Source organism: Dipteris shenzhenensis, chromosome 20 (assembly GCF_047967505.1).
Source record: "Dipteris shenzhenensis isolate YYH24624 ecotype China chromosome 20, Dip_SZ_1.0, whole genome shotgun sequence".
NCBI classification, from domain to species: domain Eukaryota; kingdom Viridiplantae; phylum Streptophyta; class Polypodiopsida; order Gleicheniales; family Dipteridaceae; genus Dipteris; species Dipteris shenzhenensis.
The window spans coordinates 46,189,172-46,208,789 of record NC_141615.1 but is presented as its reverse complement, the minus strand read 5'-3'; the positions used below and the strand labels follow the sequence as shown (position 1 = coordinate 46,208,789).

Genomic DNA, 19,618 nt, shown 5'->3' with positions numbered 1-19,618 from the left:
TGGAGGTTAAGGTAGGAAGATGAATACATCCTTTTCTACCTGTTTCTCCTGTGGCTGACACTGACAGGCTTACAGAGCAATTTTCTTCCATATAGACCTATGATGCATTCCCAATGCATAGGAAGCAGTGGCCTGAGGAAAAGATAAGACATATCCCTGATCATCTACCACATCATGTATATATCTAATTCCCAATTTCATGAGATTGTATGCCCGAACAGGTTCCTAAAGAGCGAGCAGAATGTCAAAGATGGCACTCCAATGAATACTTTCTTTCCTCATTGAGTTTGTTCCAGAGCAATTATCAGGAGCCCATTTGACCTTAGAAAGTACTTGTTTCCAGTCAAGTATCAGAGCAATAGAGAAAGGACAGCCAGGTATCTTCCCTACAAATCTGCCAATGACAACCTCCCAATGATCAGTAGTCCAATGACCATAAGTACAAGTCCTCATGTTGACACACATGGATGCTAGCATACAAGTCCATGGCTGTTGTTGTCGGAAAAAAGTATGCAGCATAGTCGCCTTCCTTGCAAGCACATGATATCTTATATTGAGGACATTAAGTCCACCATGCATCCTAGGAGAGCACACCATTTCCATCTTCATCAGTCTCAATGCTTTCATAGCAGTTTTTGTCCTCCATAACATCTCCATAGCTTGAGACATAAAGGCTGAAATATACCTGGAGGACCAATGCAGCAAAGGCAAATAGAACTGGACATAGGACATTACAATGGACTGTACTATTCTGAGCCTGACATGAAGAGGCCAAGTAGAAATCTTTCAGTATTCCAGTTTATGTTGAAGTCTTTCGAAGATCCATTTTAGCTGCTGCTTCCTGGTGATATGCCATCCTATGGGATATCCCAAATGCCTTACTACATCTTTGGAATGCACCACCTGACCTGGCCAAAGAATAGAATGCCAATCACATTGTTTCAGGGAAAGTAATTTAGATTTGTCAAAATTGACATGCAATCCCGCTGCCAAGCCATACAACGAAAGAGTGGTCATAAGCATGTGAACTTCCCGGGGAGATTTCTGTGGCATAAAGAAGGAATCATCAGCATATGCTTGTGCCAAAAAAGATGCAGCCCCAGGGATTTTAAGACCAGTCATCTGTCCTGTGTTTGTAAGCTGTGTTTGTAAGATGATCAAGATACATCAAAAGGGGATGGGTCGCAATGGCATAGAAGAGAGCACTAAGAGGGCAGCCCTGTCTAACTAATCGACCTAATGTCCATGACCGAGACAGATGACTCCCAAGAATGCACTGAGAAGTAGAGTAAGAATAAAGCCAGTAAACTGCATTTGCTATCTTGGGACCAAAGCCCAACTTTGTCATGATTTGAGAGATAAAACCCCATTAAACAGTATCAAATGCCTTAGCAATATCCACCTGCAATATAAGGACATCTTGATGCGAATACTTAGCATATTAGTCAAGGCATTGGAAATATTGTCATGGATTTGTCTTCGCGCCACAAATCCATACTGATGAGGATGAAGTCCCGCATCCAGTATCCTGTGAAGCCTATGCACAATCATTTTGGTAATGAGTTTGTAAACTACACGCATCAAAGTAATAGGCCTCCAAACTGACATATGGTCACACAGATGTTTTTTGGGCACAAGTTTGACTATGCCATGCTTCCAAGAGTACAGTAACAAATTTTCTTGCCAGGCAACATTGATCATTTGCAAGAGGACATCTTTCAAACCATCCCAAAAAGAAATATAAAATTCCACCATAAGGCCATCCCCGCCAGGGGACTTGTATTTGCTGAGGTGGAACAATGCATTATCAAGTTGTGTGTCAGTAAAAGGTCTCTCCAAGGTAAGAGCATCATCCATTTCCACTATTTCAGAAACATATTGGAGAAATTCAGTCCTCGCATCAGTCATTTGATTTGATGGGGAACCAGGAGCAGAGAACAATTTTTGGAAATAATTTTGGCATTCATCTTGGAGATCAGAGAAAGAGTGCATCCAAGAGCCATCTAGCTTCCTTACCCTTAGACATGAGTTTTTCTTTCGAGTAGCATGCAGGCCCTGGAAAAAGGCTTTTGATGAGCAGCCCTTCTGAGCATGTGAAAGGGAATCATTTTCTGAATCAGAGAGAGGCCTTAACTGAGAAAATTCAGTCAATTGTTGTGCTGTCCTTTTTGCCCATTTAACCTCATTCCTCCATTTAGTCATATGCTGATGTAATGCCTTTAAAGGAGAGAAAGTAAGAACGTCTTGGTTCTTGAATGGCCAAAGAAAAGTGGAATACTTTAGACCAATAAATATTCTCAGCCCTCAAGGAGTTTCCCGACAAAGAGTCTCGGCCATGCCATTTCAAGTGGGATAAGATATGTTTCCAGTCAAGAAGCAGGCGAGAAACAAAAGGACAGCCTCTGATCTTGCCTTGGATAGAGCCAAATATGAAATCCCACTGAGTTGGCTGCCAATGCCCTAAGGCAGAAGTATGAATATGTAATAAGAGAGAGCAGATCATGAAATCCCATGGCTGATCTCCTTGTATAAATTGCAAAATCATTTTTCCTCTGTGAGCAAGTAAATGCATGTGAATATTGAGAATGTTCCAACCCCCGTGCATCTTTGGAGAACAGAGACGATGCATAGAGAGTAATCTGAGACTTTTCTTGCCATTTTTTGCACACCAGAAAATTTCCATGATAGCTGACATAAAGGAGTTCAGCTCTGCCTTAGTGAACATAATGAGAGGCAGATAAAATTGTATGTATGCTATCAAAATGGATTGTGCGATTCGCAAACGAACATGTAGTGGCCAAGTTGCAAGCTTCCAATATTCAAGTTTTGCCCTCAACTTTGTCAACACCCAATCAGTTTGTTGGGAACGGGTGAGTTCCCAACCTAAAGGATAGCCAAGATGTCGAATAAATTGAGAAGCGGGGACAATTTCCCCAGGCCACAGAAGACTATGCCATTCCTGTTCATGCAACGGCAACAATTTTGATTTCAAAAAATTGACTCGAAGACCAGCAGCCAATCCATATGTAGAGAGTGCCTGCATAACCATGGACAAATCACTCCGAGTATTTTTTGGGGTAAAGAATGAATCATCAGCATATGCTTGAGCGATCATGCTGTGACTGCCAACAATCTCCAAACCATGCAACTGGTCAGTGTCCAAAAGGTGGTCCAAATATTGAAGCATTGGATGAGTGACTATGAGAAAAAGTAAAGCACTTAGGGGACATCCTTGCCTAACAGAACAGCCAAGAGTCCAGGATGTAGAAATATCCCCTGAAAGTATGCAGGCAGCTTTACTATCTTGATATAGCCAAGTGATAACTTGCTGCATTTTTGTGCCAAATCCCAATGCGTGCATAGTCGATGAAATAAAATCCCACTTAACCGTATCAAAGGCTTTGGCAATATCAACTTGCAATAATAAAACATCTTGCTCCGTGTACTTGGCATATTCAATTCCAACATAGGAATTAGCAATGTTATCTGTGATATGCCTACGCGGGACAAAGCCATATTGGGCAGGATGCAACCCATCATGTAGAAACCCCTTTAGCCGATCGACAATCATTTTGTAGTGACTTTGTAAATGACTCGCATAAGGGTGATAGGTCTCCAGTCTGCCAAAGATTCACAAATTTGTTTTTTTGGAAGGAGTTTAACAATACCTCTCTTCCATGTGTCTGGCATTTTCTAATTTTGCCATGCAGAATTCACCATATGCAGCAATGTATGCTTCAAAAGAGGCCAATATTCTAGAAAAAAACTCAATCATAAGACCATCCCATCCTGGAGATTTCCATCTGCCGCAAGATTTGATTGCATCTGACAGTTCCCTCTCAGTAAAAGGTTCCTCCAATTCCAAAGCTTGAGTAGTGGAAATAATAGAAGAAACATGCTGTAGCAGCTAATTTCGTGCAACCAAAGCTTGCTGTGAGGGAGGAATTGCAGAACCGAATTGCAGAACCAAATTGCTGAGAGAAATGTTGCTCACAAACAGAAGCAAGCTGTGACCGCGAGGTGGTCCGTGATCCATCAGGCATAAGCACCCTGCAAATTTCTGTTTTTAATCTCCTATGATGCAAGCTTTTGAAAAATTCTTTGGAAGAGCAGCCTTTATCTGTAAAGGCTCTTTGTCTGGCTCTAGTCTCCCATTTAGCCAGTTTTCTATGATCATTGAGTTGAAGACAATGTCTGGCCTGGCATAGTGTTGTTTGCTCATGCAGGGACAACGAACGAACATGGCTGAGTTCAGTGAGATCCTAACAAGTAAGTTTGGCCTGAGCAATAGTTTCCCTCAGAGTCTTCATGTAAGACTTGCCGTAACCTCTTATCACAACTTGCATTTTGGCAACAAAAGAATCCCAGGCATCATCAATATGAACATGGCTGCGAGAAGACAGAGAATGAGATGCTTCAGTAACCATGGCCTTGAAAACAGCATGTTGCAAGTAGCTATTGTTCACGATCAGATGTCGCCTTTGTGGCAATCTATCATCTGGCATATCATGAAAGGATAACCGCAACCATAGAGGTGCATGATCTGAATGCACAAAGGCATAGTCAATCCACATTTTGCATGTAAAATCCCCATTTTGTTGCGGAGCTACACTATACCATCGATCCAGACGTGCCTGATAAGAAGAAAGAGCATTATGTTGGAATGTGTATCCAGGTGACAAAGGCTGCAATTCCTTCCAAAGGTCCACCAAATCCGAATGCATCAGTAATTGAGACCATGCATGCCTTTCAGGGGTTAACATATGAGTATGTCTGGAGGTATTGTCACCCTGTTGAGGAGCATTATTGAAATCCCCACATCTAAAGGCATGATATCTTCATGGATATTGTTGCATGGCATCCCAAATTTCAGTTCTTTCTCTAGAGGATTGAGGTGCATAAACAGAGGCGAATTCAAACACCTCTCCTCGAATAATGCATTGAAGAACAAGCCATCTGCCTTTGTGGTCATTTAAATCAATAACTGGTTGAAGCTCATGTTTGATCAAAATGACCACCACTGAGAAAGAGTGCTCTCCAGCATAGAAAATGTCATAGCCACAGTAGTGTCCTCTCTTTCCTACATAGACATGTTGGTTATGTTCTTGTAATGCCACTATGTCAAGCTGAAATCTATTGATGTACAGCCACACTGTACAGCCACACTGTTCTCCATTTCCTACTATCACACATCCCCTGGACATTGAGTGTAAAACATTTGATATGAGCAGTCATATGTACAGATATTTATAGTAATATAACAACTATGTACAACAGCAAATGTCATGATGTCAACCCTACATTTCTATCTCAAGGTCAATGCTTCTCCCCTGAGAAGAAATATCCACTTGAGGAGTAGACAGCAAAGCAGCAACCTCTTCTTCAGGGAAGAGTGTTCTGCAGGCTGTCACTGCAGCCCATGTGATCCCAATTCTTGTATTGGGCTCTGGGGTGTTCCACGAGAAGATGCACCATTCCAAGTACGAGGGGGTGGAAGTCTTCTAGCAGAAATAACTTTTCTTGGACTTTGCCATCCATCGGTTGGAGGTTTCTGTCCTTTTGTCGAGGGTTGAATAGCAGGAGGTGAATGTGAAGAAACATTGCCATTTGAAACCACTGGAGCTTTGCCTTTATCCTGAATTCCAGAAAACTGTCTACTACCTTTGTTTTTATTTGCAATAGAAGTGGGTGCATCCTTGGTAGGCATTTGAACCGGTAAAGCAGCAGGAGGCATCTTATGCTGATTCATTGGACACTGTGAAGCCATGTGTCCAAATTTTTTACAGTCAAAACAAGCCCCTGCAAATAATCCCCATTTCAGTTTGTAAAAAGCACTTCCCATGTCCACATTATTCACCGTGACTGAATAAGAGTCTGGTGTGGGATTATCAGTATCCCAAAGAATGCAAAATCGATTTGAATTGCCATTAGGCCGTGGTGCGCAGACCACTTTGCCTAAAGAAGCTGCAATTTTAGGCAAGAGTGAGGCCATGCATTGTGGGAAGTCTACAACTTCAACCCAGACCGGGCATCTGTGTCAGATTAAAGCCTGATAATCCCTTGTGGGAGACCATGGCAATACATGCACCATTTGCTGCCCAAAAAAAAGGGGCGAATGTTCCAAAAGCATTTGTCTGTGTAGCTCATCCACCATAATAACCTCAAAAAAACCCTTGGCTGCATAGTGCACTTTGCGAACAAACGAGCCAACCAGTGTGCGAGTCAACCAGTTGCCTATCTCTGCAGCAGGTGGCATCCAGCCAGGACAAAATAAAATTACTGCATTTTTTGCATATTCTCTGACAGGATCCACAATTTCATCTACTTCCACCATGAGGCCAACTGATGGAACCGAGTCTTTCCACTCTTTCCTTGTGTCTGCAAATCCTTCATGCATGACATCATAGACCAGTTGGGCCTCAAGAGTATCATGTACCGGGTCATGCTGACCCTCAGCCTACTTTTGCTTCTTGCAGTGAACCGAACGTTCCTTTTGAAATGTCTTTTCATAGGAATATTCAGCCATAGCTTTGTAAAAAGTGGAACTCAGAAAGGAGGTACCTGTAAAGTGGTAGTGGAGGAAAAAAACCAGTCCCAAAAAAAGCCCACAGAGAAGAGCAAAAGAGTATATTTGTAAGGAGAAGGAAGGGAAAGAGGGATGTAGAGGTCGAGATAGGATAGAAAACAGTTTTGTAGAGGAAAAAGGGAGAAAAAAACCAGTAAAAAACCCCAGATGAAATACATTTCAGAGAGAAATGGAAGATTTTGGCAATGGGAAAGGTGCAGCAGGCCCAGAGACTGAAGAGGAGAGAAATGGGAGTGAAGGCCTTCAAGATCAGGGCGTGGCTGTAGTCCGGAGACAGAACCCTGCGCAGAAAACAGACCAGGAACCAGATACAATGTGGGAGCAGCAGACTGCAACAGGCGAAATGGACCGTACAGGCCATACAGCAGTACAAAAGCTGTACGGAGGTCTGACGGGCTGTATGGTGGCTTATGTCTGCTCCAAGGGATCGAGTTCAGGGAGTTGATGCAGCGCAACAGGGTGCTGATGCTCAAGGGCTGGTGGCGGGATGCTTTAGAGCTGATCTGCAAGGCTTCTCCACTCTCTCTCTCTCCTACACACACCACACTCTCTCTCTCACACTCACACACACACACACACATACCCCTAGACCATTAACACTATCTCACCCATCCACAAGGCAGGGGATCCCATGAGCCCGGAGAACTACAGGACCATTATGATTGGACATGTCTACATGGCACACTCACACTTACATTCACACTCACACACACACACACACACACACACACAGAAAAATAAAGGAGGGCCTTTACTTGCTTCAGGAAATGCTCGCACAAACATCATGATTTCTTCCCCAGTGAGGCCTGAAAGGAAGCAAATGCGTGGGGTACCATGTGCCACCTGCAATCAACAACGTCAGAAATTCAGTCCTACACAATATAACATGGCCACCTGGTTTGGATATCTTTGACCCCTCAACATCAGTGTCTCAATCTTAAAAAAGATGCTTGAAAGTTTCTTTCCCATTTCTTGTTTCTTGTGTTCTTCAGTAAAATGTATTGTCTCATTAACGGATATTCATGCATGTCACAAGAACACAAACAAAATCTTGAAATTGTATACATCTAAAGTATAAAGAAATGATGTGAAAATGCCAAGTTGATTACAACAGAAGCATTCAAAGATCCTTGTGTTGTTGTTTTCAAGGTAGCCTTATAGGCCACCCAAACCAGCAGCGAAGGCTGGCCATGGTCCTAGATTAGGGTGAGTGTAGTGGCTGGTGCAAGCCCTGACATGTGCAGTGAAAGATGCCAGAAGAACAGCGTTTTATACAGCGAGGAGGGGGGCTGGTTGGTTAAGTCGGCCGACCAGACCAAGTCGGTAGTCTACAGCCTGCCAGAAAGTGCAAGTTGGGAGAGGCTTGGTTTTCCAGATCTAGGCTCTGGGTGGAGAGTGTTCAGCCCTATAAAAGGATCCTCATTGGCGAGTAGTCCAGGCAATTCAGCAACTGCCTCACAAAGGCACCAGCCTTATCTTCTTTAGTAACTACTAGATATATTTAGGCAGGTTGTCCTTGGGAGATTGAATAACACAAGGTTCAGGGGTAAATTTATCCACTGAAATCTGATCTCGTCTCCATAAATTTGCAATAAAAGCTGCCTTCCATTATGCAGCAAGGGGCTTTTTTGAAGTGATCATGGCAGATGAAGAGCATAGACAGATTTTATTGGAGCACTCTCCTCTCTTCTATGGGCAGCACATGGTTCATGTGTTGCCCTGGTCACCTACCACAGATTATCAGGCATTGATCGGGCACCGATGCCTTGTCTGCGTGGAAGTTGTGGATTTCCCTCAATGTTTGGCTTCTCTTTTGCCAAAAATTGCAACCTCTCTTGGCAAAGTTGTAGGCTATCTCATGGGCTATCCATAGATGCCACTTATACCTTGGTATGAGCCTTGTAGGCCTAGTTATAGTCAGTTAGGACTATTGGTACAGTTAGTTTATATACCATCTAGGTCAATTAGGACACTTAGTCCAGTTAGGACCATTAGCCCTAGGGTTTTGTTACGCTGGCTCTCCCTTGAGCCTCCACACTTCAATTTTGCAGAAATCTATTACAGCATCTCGTTTTTCTCCATTGTGCTTCCATTTTTAGCTTCCATTGCTTCCAACACCCAACAGTGGTATCAAAGCAGGTTGGGAATCCATTCCCTCAGCCATTGACAGCTTTCCCAAGCTGTTTGGCAGCCTCTGGAGCTCTCATTCTTGCTGGTCTTGCTGGTTTTCACACTCCCACAAGTGTTTGAGACCTTTTCAAGCACTTCTGTCGCAAAAAACCTCATTTTGTCGCGAGAAGACCGCACTTTGGAGCAACTCTCACGCGAGCATTCACAGCATCTGTACGAAATTCTGAACCTATCAATATATATATATATATATATATATATATATATATATACGTACATGCGTCCAAAATTGTACGAAAATCCGTACATTTGTCAAAAAATTCCGTACTTCTGTCCGGTTTGTCAGAATTTCACTACATTCACTGCAGTACGGGCTGCCTCGGGGTGCGCACCAGTCATTTCTCAGATTTTTCAGCATTTCGGAGCTGCCTCAAGCTGCGTGCCAGTATTTTGGACCTGCCTCGAGCTGCGTGCCAGCATTTCAGAGCTGCCTCGAGCTGCGTGCCAGCATTTTGAAGCTGCCTCAAGCTCCGTGCCGACTTTTGGAGCCATTTGGAGCTGCTGAATTGATCCGGAGACTTCTCTTTGAGCCGTTCCCTCTTCATTTGGCATCCCTTTGCCTCGGGCTGCGAGCTTCTCTCCATTGGATCTCTTTCTCTCCATTTCTACATGCTCTCCTCCTCGTGGGAGCACTTCTTTTGCTGTAATTCTCATTTCCAGCCCTCATTTGCTCGCTTTTAGAGCCTGTCACTGCTGTTCATCATTGGGTAAGCCGTTGTTGCATTGGCTTTTTTCAATTTCTGCTTCATTTGCATTTTGGAAAGGCCTTGTGTTGCCTTTGGGGACTTTTCTTGCAACAGGTATACCTTGGGACAACAAAGTCTTTTGCAGACATAAGCTTTGAACCTTGGGCAGTTTTTTGACACTTGATTCTGAGAGGGGTTGCCTTTCTCTCATTTGCTTTGCCAATTGGTGCATTTGCCTTGTATTTCAGCACCATGTCTGGTGGCAAAGATGATTTGTTTGGGTTGATTGGGGCCAATGACAAGCTTGATGGCACCAATTAGCCCATGTGGTCATACATGATGGGACATGTTTTGGTTGCCAAGAATCTATGGCATATTGTTTTAGGTTCTAAGGCCAAGCCTACACGCACTGTTACTGGTGCTACACCTGCAGCCTCTGCTTCTTTAGGTGATGGGTCTTCAGGTGATGGTTCTACTGCTACATCCAGAACTCCTGCACCTCCTGCTCTAGGTGCTTTGCCTCCTTCACAAAAGCAAATTCAATGGAATGGTCGTGATGCCAAAGCACATGCCTTGATTCTTTCAGTGAAATGGGTTATTATGCCTCATATTCGGTCTTGCAAGACAGCTAAGCAAGCATGGGATCAGCTTGCATCTTTGTATCATGTGCGGAATGAGGCAAGGGTTGCCTATCTCCATCGGCAATTGAAAGATTTAAAGCTTGATGAGGGTGGTAACATGGATGCGTATCTCAAAGTCCTCTCATTCCCATGCTGATCATTCACATGGTGCCTCTTCTTCAGGGGATAACAAAAAGAAGAAGAGATGTAACTATAGCAGGAAACTTGAGCATGATATTTAAAAATGCAGGAAGCACATAGCATCTGAAAAGAAAAAGAAAGAGTCTAGTCTTGCAGTATCTGGTTCTTCTAGTGCAGAAGATTGACATGAGTCTGCTAATTTCACACAAGACCACCATTGGGATTTCTTGGTTACGTGTCAGTGTAATCCTGATGTTCATGATGCTTGTATGGCAGTTTCAGATGTTCGTGATGCTTGGTTCTTTGATAGTGGTGCTAGCAAGCATATCACTTCCTGCAGGAAGTTATTCAGCTCATTGGAGCTTACATCTAAGTGGGCCAGTGTCACATGTGCCAATAATGCATCATATACCGTGAAAGGTATTGGGCAAGTTGCTCTTACTTCTGTCTCTTGATGGTGTGAGGTGTGCAGTGTATGATGTTATACATGCCTCTACCCTGGTTTGTCTAGCAGTCTTTACAGACTTGATGCTATGACAGATGTTCAGATGATGATCCTGCACTTGCCGATGCACATGCCTTTGCTATTGATTCTACCATGGCAGATACTCATTTGTGCAATGAGAGGTTTGGACACCTCAATTTTGGAGCCCTCGTGAAGTTTTATAAGATATGGTTGTGTTCTTTCCAAAATGCATATGCCTACCAAACATGTTTGTGAACCGTGCTTACTTGGTAAGATGCACCGTGCTGCCTTTCCCAAGGATGGGAGAGTTGGTGCTTCACGTAAGCTTTATCCGGTTCATAGTGATGTTTGTGGACCCATGAGGGTTGCAGCTCTTGGGGGGCTCTACTATTTTGTTACTTTTATTGATGATTTCACCAGGTACACTTGGATTTTCGCATTGAAATCCAAGTCTGATGTTTCTTCATGCTTCAAGCACTTTATTGCCTTGGCTGAGAATGAGAGTGGACTGCACATTGCTCACATTAATACAGACAGGGGGGGTGAATACATGTCGAAGGAGTTTATTGTTTTTTTGTCTTCCCGTGGCATTAATCATCGATGCACGGTGTCTTATACTCCTCAACAGAATCCCATCGCTGAGCGGAAGAATAGATCAACGATGAAAATGGCCAGATGCTTGTTGAAAGGCAATTATTTGCCTAATAAGTTGTGGTTGGATACGGTCATGTGTGCAAATTACATCTTGAATAAATGTCCTACAAATGCATTGCAGACTATCACACCTTATGAGGCTTGGACGGGTCGTAAGCCTCGCATTTCCCACCTGAGGACTTTTGGATGCTTAGCTTATGCTCATGTGCCTTCACAAAGACGCACTAAGTTGGATGATAAACCTGTTAAATGCATTTTTCTTGGGTATAGTTCAGAGAGCAGGGGCTATAAGCTATATCAGCCCCACACGGGCAAGTGTTTTGTCAGTCGGGATGTTGTGTTTGATGAATCTTCCACTATGCCTTTGCTGGACTGTCAAAAACACCCCGTTGTTGATGCCCCAAACATATTTGACAGCTTGATGCCTTTGCTTCCATCCGATGCTCGGGATGATGTTCCATCTGAGGTTGTCCCTCCTCCATCTGTTGGTCATTTACAGCCCCATGTGCATGCAGGAATTCAGCCTGATATGCCTATCATTGATCAGGATCATTTGCACCGGGCTCTTGACCAGGAAAGAGCAGAAATTCAGGAGCCTAAAAAGGTGCTCCTTGACACATTAAAAGACAGCAAACAAGACACTCCTCTGCCAGCCCGTACGAGAGCAGCTGTCTAGAAAGAGCATGCTAGTTTTGTTGCTTATGCTTTGGTTGCTACAACATGCAATGAAGAGCCATTATGTCATCAAGATGCCTTTCAGAATGTTTGTTGGATGAAGGCCATGCAAGCTGAATTGGATTCTATCCATCAGAATGACACTTGGGAGCTGTGTGATTTGCCTTATGGCAAGAATGCCATTGGAACTAAGTGGGTTTACAAGATCAAACGGAAAGCTGATGGTTCAATGGACCGTTACAAAGCCCGTCTTGTTACTAAGGGCTATGCTCAGTAGCATGGCATTGACTTTCAGGAGACTTTTGCTCCCACTTCCAAGATCACTACCATTCGCATTGTTATTGCCTTTGCTGCCCACTTTCATTGGTAGATACATCAGCTTGATATTAAGACAGCTTTCCTTCATGGGCATTTGTAGGAAGAGGTCTATGTTTCCCAACCTCCTGGCTTTGAGGTTGAAGGTTCTGAAAGCAAGGTATGTCGCTTGAAAAAGGCCCTCTATGGATTGAAGCAGGCACCTCGGGCTTGGTATTCGAGAATTCATTCTCATTTGCTCACACTTGGCTTTCAGAACAACCCTACAGAGGCTACCCTTCACATCCGCAAGCGTGGGACAGATTTGTTGATTTTAGTCCTTTATGTGGATGACATGCTTGTAACTGGGACACATGCTCCGCAAATTGCAGATTTTAAAGTTGATTTGCAGCAGACATTTGCTATGTCTGATCTTGGTCTTCTGCACTACTATCTGGGCATTCAATTTGCTAGCAGTGAGGGGGGCATTTTAATGTCACAATCCAAGTACATTGGACAGCTTTTGCAGTGTTTTCAGTTTGAGGATTGCAAGCCAGTATCCACACCATTAGAAATTGGTTTTCACTTCTCTTCTAAGGATGGCAACGGTACATATGATGTCACTCTTTATCAACAGGCAATTGGTTGTTTGATTTACCTATGCCATACAAGACCTGATCTACAGTATGTTGTCTCACAGTTGATCAGATATATGCATAGCCCATCTATGCACCATTGGCATGAAGCGTGTTTTCAAATATCTTAAAGGCACTCAGCATTTAGGCCTTCTTTATGGTGCTGATACTTCACTCGCCATGCATGGGTTCACTGATAGTGATTGGGCTGGTTGTTCCGACACTCGTGTGTCACATAGTGGCAACTGTTTTATGCTTGGTACTTCATGTGTTTCTTGGTTCAGCAAGAAGCAAAGTACAGTTGCTACTTCTAGCTGTGAAGCTCAGTACAGAGCTGGTTTTACAGCTACAGTGGAGTGTGTTTGGCTTCGGAAGCTACTTGCAGATCTTTGTGCATGTCACACTGCTCCTACCATCATCTTCACTGATAGTCAGAGTGCTTTGGCTGTCGCACGAAATCCAGTTTTCCATGCTTCCACAAAGCACATTAAGGTTCATTATCACTATGTCAGAGAGTGATTATCACTAGGTGATATTAAGTTGTCTTATGTTCCCACTGAAGACAACTTGGCAAATCTTTTTACGGAGGCTCTACCTCGACCTAAGTTTGAGGCTTTTCGACAAGCTTTAAACTTAGTACCTTTTGTAACTTGATCTGTTGTACTCTGTACAGTCAAAGAATATGCAAAATAATCTTTCTGCTTTGATTTATGGTTTGGCAACTGGTCTTCATGTAAATTTTTAAAAATCTAAGCTACTCCCATTGCGTTCTAAAGACTGGCATAGTCATTTGTGGCCCGGGGAAATCATTCCACCCACTCAGATTGTTCGTCATCTTCGTTACCCGTTGAGGTGGGGTCTCACTCATCGTCAACAAACTGATTGGGTAACGGTCAAGCTTCGGAAAAAGCTAGAGTATTGGAAATTGGCAGCCTGGCCTTTACATGTTCGGCTTCAGATAGTACAATCCATCCTTGTGGCTTATATTCAATTTCATTTGCCATTGATCCTGTTCACCAAGGCAGATCTTCCTTCTTTCATGTCTGCCATTATGGACATCTTCTGGCGTTCCAAAAAGAGTCTCAGGCTGCTTTCACTGCATCAACTTTGTTCTCCTAAGATGCACGGTGGTTTGAACATCACGGATATCCAGGTGCACATCCTTGCTCACAGGGGAAAAATGTTGCTGCAATTTCTGCAAGGTGATCAGCCTTGGGCTCTCATGATTAGATCTTTGGTCACACATATCAGTATTCTTGCCTTTGGTCACTAGCAAATCAATTATTGGGATTTCTTATTTGATCGCATCAATGGCACTTTGCCTGGCTGCCCATTGGTCTCTAGATTGCTTCTTGATTGGAAGCACGTCCTCTCTCATCTAGAATGGCATGGTCGACAGTCTTTGCTGGGTAATTCTTTGCGAGCTGAAAGCATTCACTGGTCGACAATTTTTCAGTCTCCACTGGCTTTACAGGAATCTCGTCGTTCCTACTTTGTTTCTTTTAAGGGCATCACTTCTGTTGCTGATGTTATTCATGATGATGGCTCTATCCTACCTTTTTCTCTGGCAGCTACACAGGATGGCTTGGGCTCTCATTATTTTTTCCATACGGACAGATATTGGCTCGTACACACATTGCTCCTGCTTCTTGTCATAGATGTTTGAGTTCTTAGGAGACTGTGCCTCATTTATTCCGGTTTTGTCCATATTCTCGTGAGTTCTTTGATCTTCTTTGGCAGCGCCTGCGAGCAAGATTTCCGATTGTTCCTTTTGGGAAGTCTTTCTGGCTCTTTGGTTTTCATCCACCCAAACCGAAGTTTCATCTTTTCTTTCTTTGGCTTTGGACATTATGGACGGATAGGAACTGTAAAGTCTTTGGTGATCCTATATTTTTCTTGTTTGGCTTTTTTAAGCGTTCTCTGCATCAATCCTTCTTTGATTGCTTGCAAAACAGCTCTTTCAACCTACAGGGCTCCGGATAGTGCAATCTATTTTGATGGCATACATTCAGTTCTACTTGCCCTTGATCATGTTTAGCAAGACAAATATTGCTTCTTTCATGTCCATCATAATGGAAACTTTATGGCGTTCCAAACATGCCAACAAAAGTTTATGCTTGCTTTCAATGTCTTGTTTATGTTCACCCAAGATGCATGGGGGCTTGAACACTTTGAATATTCATGTTCATCTCCTTGCTCATAAAGGGAAATTGATGTTACAATTCATGAATGGTGATCAGCCCTGGGCTGCCATGATCCGTTTCTTGCTTTTGCAAATCACCACCCTTGCTTTTGGTCATTGGTAGCCCACGCAGTGGAACTTTCTCTTTGGTTCTATTGCAAGCAAGATCAAAGGTTGTCCTCTTGTCTCTAAGCTATTATTGGCTTGGAAGCACATTCTTTCCCATTTGGAATGGCATGGTCGTGATTCTATGCAAGGCAACTCTTTAAGAGATGAAAACATGCATTAGTCTAGAGCTTTTGATCCGCCTCTTGTGGTGCAGGAGCCTAGATGCTCTTATTTTCTCACTTTCAAAGGTATTTATTCGGTGGCAGATGACATTCATGACGATGGTACTCTCCTTTCTTTTCCTTTGGCAGCTGCAAAATATGGTATGGGGATGCATTATCATCCTATGTGGCATACCATTGATTCTATGCTTCAGCCTTTTCTGCCGGTTCCTCCACTTGAGATTGAAGACAGGCTTCAGGACTGGACTATTCGGCCTTCTGTGTCCACATCCCGTCGCCGCTGAAACTATCTCATATTACGGTATCGGTGTTGTATAAAGTTATGTTGCCTTCACCTTGGGCTTCAGACCGAGCAAATCAGATTTGACATATGCATCGACCTGCAAAGTGGTGGCGAAAGAGACTACGCCATTTTTGGGATTCTAAAGTTTTCCCGTCTGGGCAACTTATGGCATGCAAACATATTGCTCATGCTATTTGCCGACAATGTCATGCTCCGCAAGAATCTGTGCTTCATCTCTTCTCGCTTTGTCTGCATACTCGTGCTTTGTTGGTATCATTGGACAGTATCTGAGAGCTCGTTTTCCAAATCTTGCTTTTGGAAAATTATTTTGGCTCTTTGGCATTCATCCACGGCGACCGAAGTTTGATTTGTTTTTTCCTTGGGTTAGATATTGGGCGCTTTGGACTCTATGGATAGATCGCAATCATAGGGTTGTTAGTGATCCTCAGTTATCCTTTTTCTTTTTTTTCGCAAATCTTTGCAGCAATCTCTCTTTGATTGTCTGCAAACCAATACATAGATTCTGATGTATATCTATTGTCTGCAAACCAATACATAGATTCTGATGTATATCTTTCTTATACTGAGATTTTCTGTTGATGTACTGTCCAGCTTTCCCTTTCTGGGAAGCTCTCTTGTAATATAAAAATTTTCACTAAAAAAAAAGTGTGTGTGTGTGTGTGTTTGTGAGGTAGCGATGGAGACCTCCTCCTCTACCCTACCAGCCTCGTCTTCCTCCCCATTTCCATCCGTACAATCACCCTCGACGTCCTTGTTGCCTACCTTGCCTTCCGTGCAGTTGCCGTCGGCTGTACGGCCTTCCGTTCAGGTTCTGTGCACCCTGTAGTCCCCTGTACAGCTCCGGGCAATTTCCCGTACAGCTCCCGTGCTCCCTACACATCCCCGTACAGCCTTCTCTACGGCCATCTACTCCGCCACTTTTTCCTTCGATGCCTTCTGTACAGGCTGTACAGTCATCTGCGTAGCCTCCTTCCGTATCTGTGTTGCAGCCCTTGGTGGCTTTTGCTCCAGTCTCATCTTCCTCCTCCTTTCCTGCTGCTCCGACACCTGCTTCTTTTGTTTTCTCTGCCTCAGCACCTCCTTCTGCCTCTACTCCTCCTACTCGTGTTTTTCTGTGGCGGAAGCATGGTGGTTTGTTTGCCTCGCCTTCAATTGAATCGGCAAAGCTGGATGTTTCCGATGGCCCTTCTTCTTCCCTCCAGCTGGATCTTCTTCGCCAATTGTGCTCTGCCTCTGTCACAGAAGTTCCTTCATCAGGTTCCCCACTTGTTTGTTCCTTGGATTCTGCCCTTTGGTCTCCGGTCTTCGACAGGCTCAGCAATTTGGAGTCTGCCTCTATTTTATGGGCACAGTTTTATCTTTAGCTCAGCTTCGTCATTGGCCTGATGTTGCAATGGGTTTGGATTGTATTTCTTCCTTTGTCTTTCTGGGCAAAGGATTTTACTATGCCCACTGCTCTTCGACTGAGGTGGTAGAGCGCCTTGTCAGTTGTGCTGGTGTTCCTAGAGCTGGCTTTTTTGCTTATGTGATGCCCTAGGATCCCTTATTTGATCCATCTCCCTCTCTTCTAACCCACTGTCCAGTTTGGATTACCCTCAAAGCGTTGCATGTGCCTCTTCTTCAGCATCTTCCTACTCTTGCAGCTTTTTTGGGCAGGCCTCTCCATGTTCCGAGATAGGATTTCTTGCAGGCTACCCGTGATGTTAGGCTCTGTATTTTATGGGATATGATGCAGCCCGTGCCATCTATTCTGGATCTTGATCTGGGATTTACTCATCCAATGTGCATCAGGCTGCATTTTGCTTCTTTTCCTACAGCTTGTTATCGGTGTCATCAGGTTGGTCATTTTGCACATGCTTGCCCTTCTGCTTCCATGACCACTCCTCTTGCTCCTTCTTCAGCTGTGAAGGTTACTCCTCCTCCGGTTTCTGCTAAGGCTTTACTAAATAAGCCTTCTTTTACTGCTTCAAAGCATTACTGGAGAAAGGTAGAAAAATCATAGGCCAATCTTTCTCTTGTTGAAGAAGTTCAGGATCTGACTCCTGTTGAGCATCATCAGCCTCCTTCTCCTCAGGATATGGATGTGCCCCTTGCAGAGGGGATCATATAGGATGTTGCACATGGTCCCTCTCAAGTTGATCCTCAAAGTGAAGCTCAAATGCTGAGTCCTGCTTTGAGTCCTGCTTTATCAGATGCAGCTCTTTCGTCGGAGGATACAAATGCTGATCTAGCTCCTTTGCCTCTGATGCCTGTGCCAGAGTCTTCTTCTGTTCGGGATGCAAATGTGCCATTTTCACTGGATTCTTTTCATCCCATGTTACAACAGGTTTTTGACCCTATGATTCAGAAATTTCGAGTGCCCGCCTATATCAAGAAGAATCACAAGGGCAAAAAACAGCTTGTTTTTATTGATGGTGTGGTTTCTACACTGCATCAGTTGTTACAAAGCAATAATCTAAAGCTGGAGGATGTTGTGTTTAATCCTCCTCCAGCTTGATATGTAACTTTTTACTTGGTTGCCTCATGACTTTTTCTCTGAGGCTTTACTTGTAAATTTTCCTTTGTACTTATTCGTGGGTTTTTACCTCTTTTTTGGGGTTTCCCACACAGAAATATAAGATTTCACCCCAAAAAAAAAATGTGTGTGTGTGTGTGTATGCAGCTCAAAAATATAAGATTTCACCACAAAAAAAGAAAGTGTGTGTATGCAGCTCAGGCTTTGGAACTTGAACATCCCTTCACTAAAAGGAATTGTCTGATGCACTGAGATCCTGTGGCAGATGGAAATCTCCAGGATGGGATGGGATGCTCTCACTGTTGAATTCTTTCTTGCATTATGGGATCTTCTTGAATTCACCTTGCTGCAAATGGTAAATACAGCATGGCAAAATCAGCAAATGCCTGTGTCATGGAAAAAGGGTCTTCTCAAGCTTATTCCAAAGAAGCAGCTATGTGATTCACTTGGTGATTGGAGACCAATCACGCTCATGCCAGTCATTTACAAGATCATTGCCAAAATGGTGGTTGATTTGATTAAAGGTTATTTGCATGATGCATCCCTCCCAATATGGCTTTGTTCCACGTCGCCATATCACAAATAACATTACCAATGCTTATATTGGGATTGAATATGCCAAATACACGCAGCAGGATGTTCTACTCTTACAGTTTGGACAAAAAATGCAGCATGTTATTTACTAGCTTTACAGAGATAGCAATGCGGCTTGCATTCTTTCTGGGGATATCTTTGATGAGTAGACTCTTCGTTGTTCGGTTCGCCAAGGATGCCCTCTCAATGCTTTACTGTATGCCGTTGCTACTCATCCTATGCTGCAATATATTGATCATCTTGTGGCTACAAGATCACTTCATGGCTTGGAATTGGATGCTAATCGCAGCATGGCTGCTCAAGCTTATGCTGATGATTCTTTCTTTACCCCGAAGAATACGCCCCATGATCTTGGTGCGTTGATGCAGGCCCTCTCTGTTTATGGTTTGGCAGCTGGTCTTCATGTTAATTTTCAGAAGCCTAAGCTACTCCCTTTGCATTCCAAAGACTGGCATAGTCTATTATGGCCCGGGGATATCATTCCACCCACTCAGTTTGTTCGTCATCTTGGTTACCCTTTGGGGTGGGAACTCACTCGCCGACAACAAACTGATTGGCTTTTGGCTAAGCTTCGGAAAAAGCTTGAGTATTGGAAACTGGCAACCTGGCCTTTGCACGTTCGTCTTCGAATAGTGCAGCTCATCCTTGTGGCATATATTCAATTTTACTTGCCATGGATCATGTTCACTAAGGCAAATCTTATATCTTTCATGTCTGTCTTTATAGAAATCTTCTCGCGATCCAAACATGGCACAAAAAGTCTCAGGCTGCTTTCGATGCATCACA

The 19,618-nt window shown here is 43.5% G+C and overlaps 1 protein-coding gene across 2 annotated transcripts in view; it reads right to left on the bottom strand.

Moving 5' to 3' along the window:
- Positions 1–19,618, bottom strand: part of LOC147889739 (vacuolar acid trehalase) — a 106,132-nt gene that overhangs the window by 16,256 nt on the left and 70,258 nt on the right. For both annotated transcript variants that reach the window (XM_087391731.1, XM_087391733.1), the window contains one exon: positions 7,342–7,429. In XM_087391731.1, the coding sequence (XP_087247857.1) occupies positions 7,342–7,429 (88 nt within the window). The remainder of the gene's footprint in view (positions 1–7,341; positions 7,430–19,618) is intronic.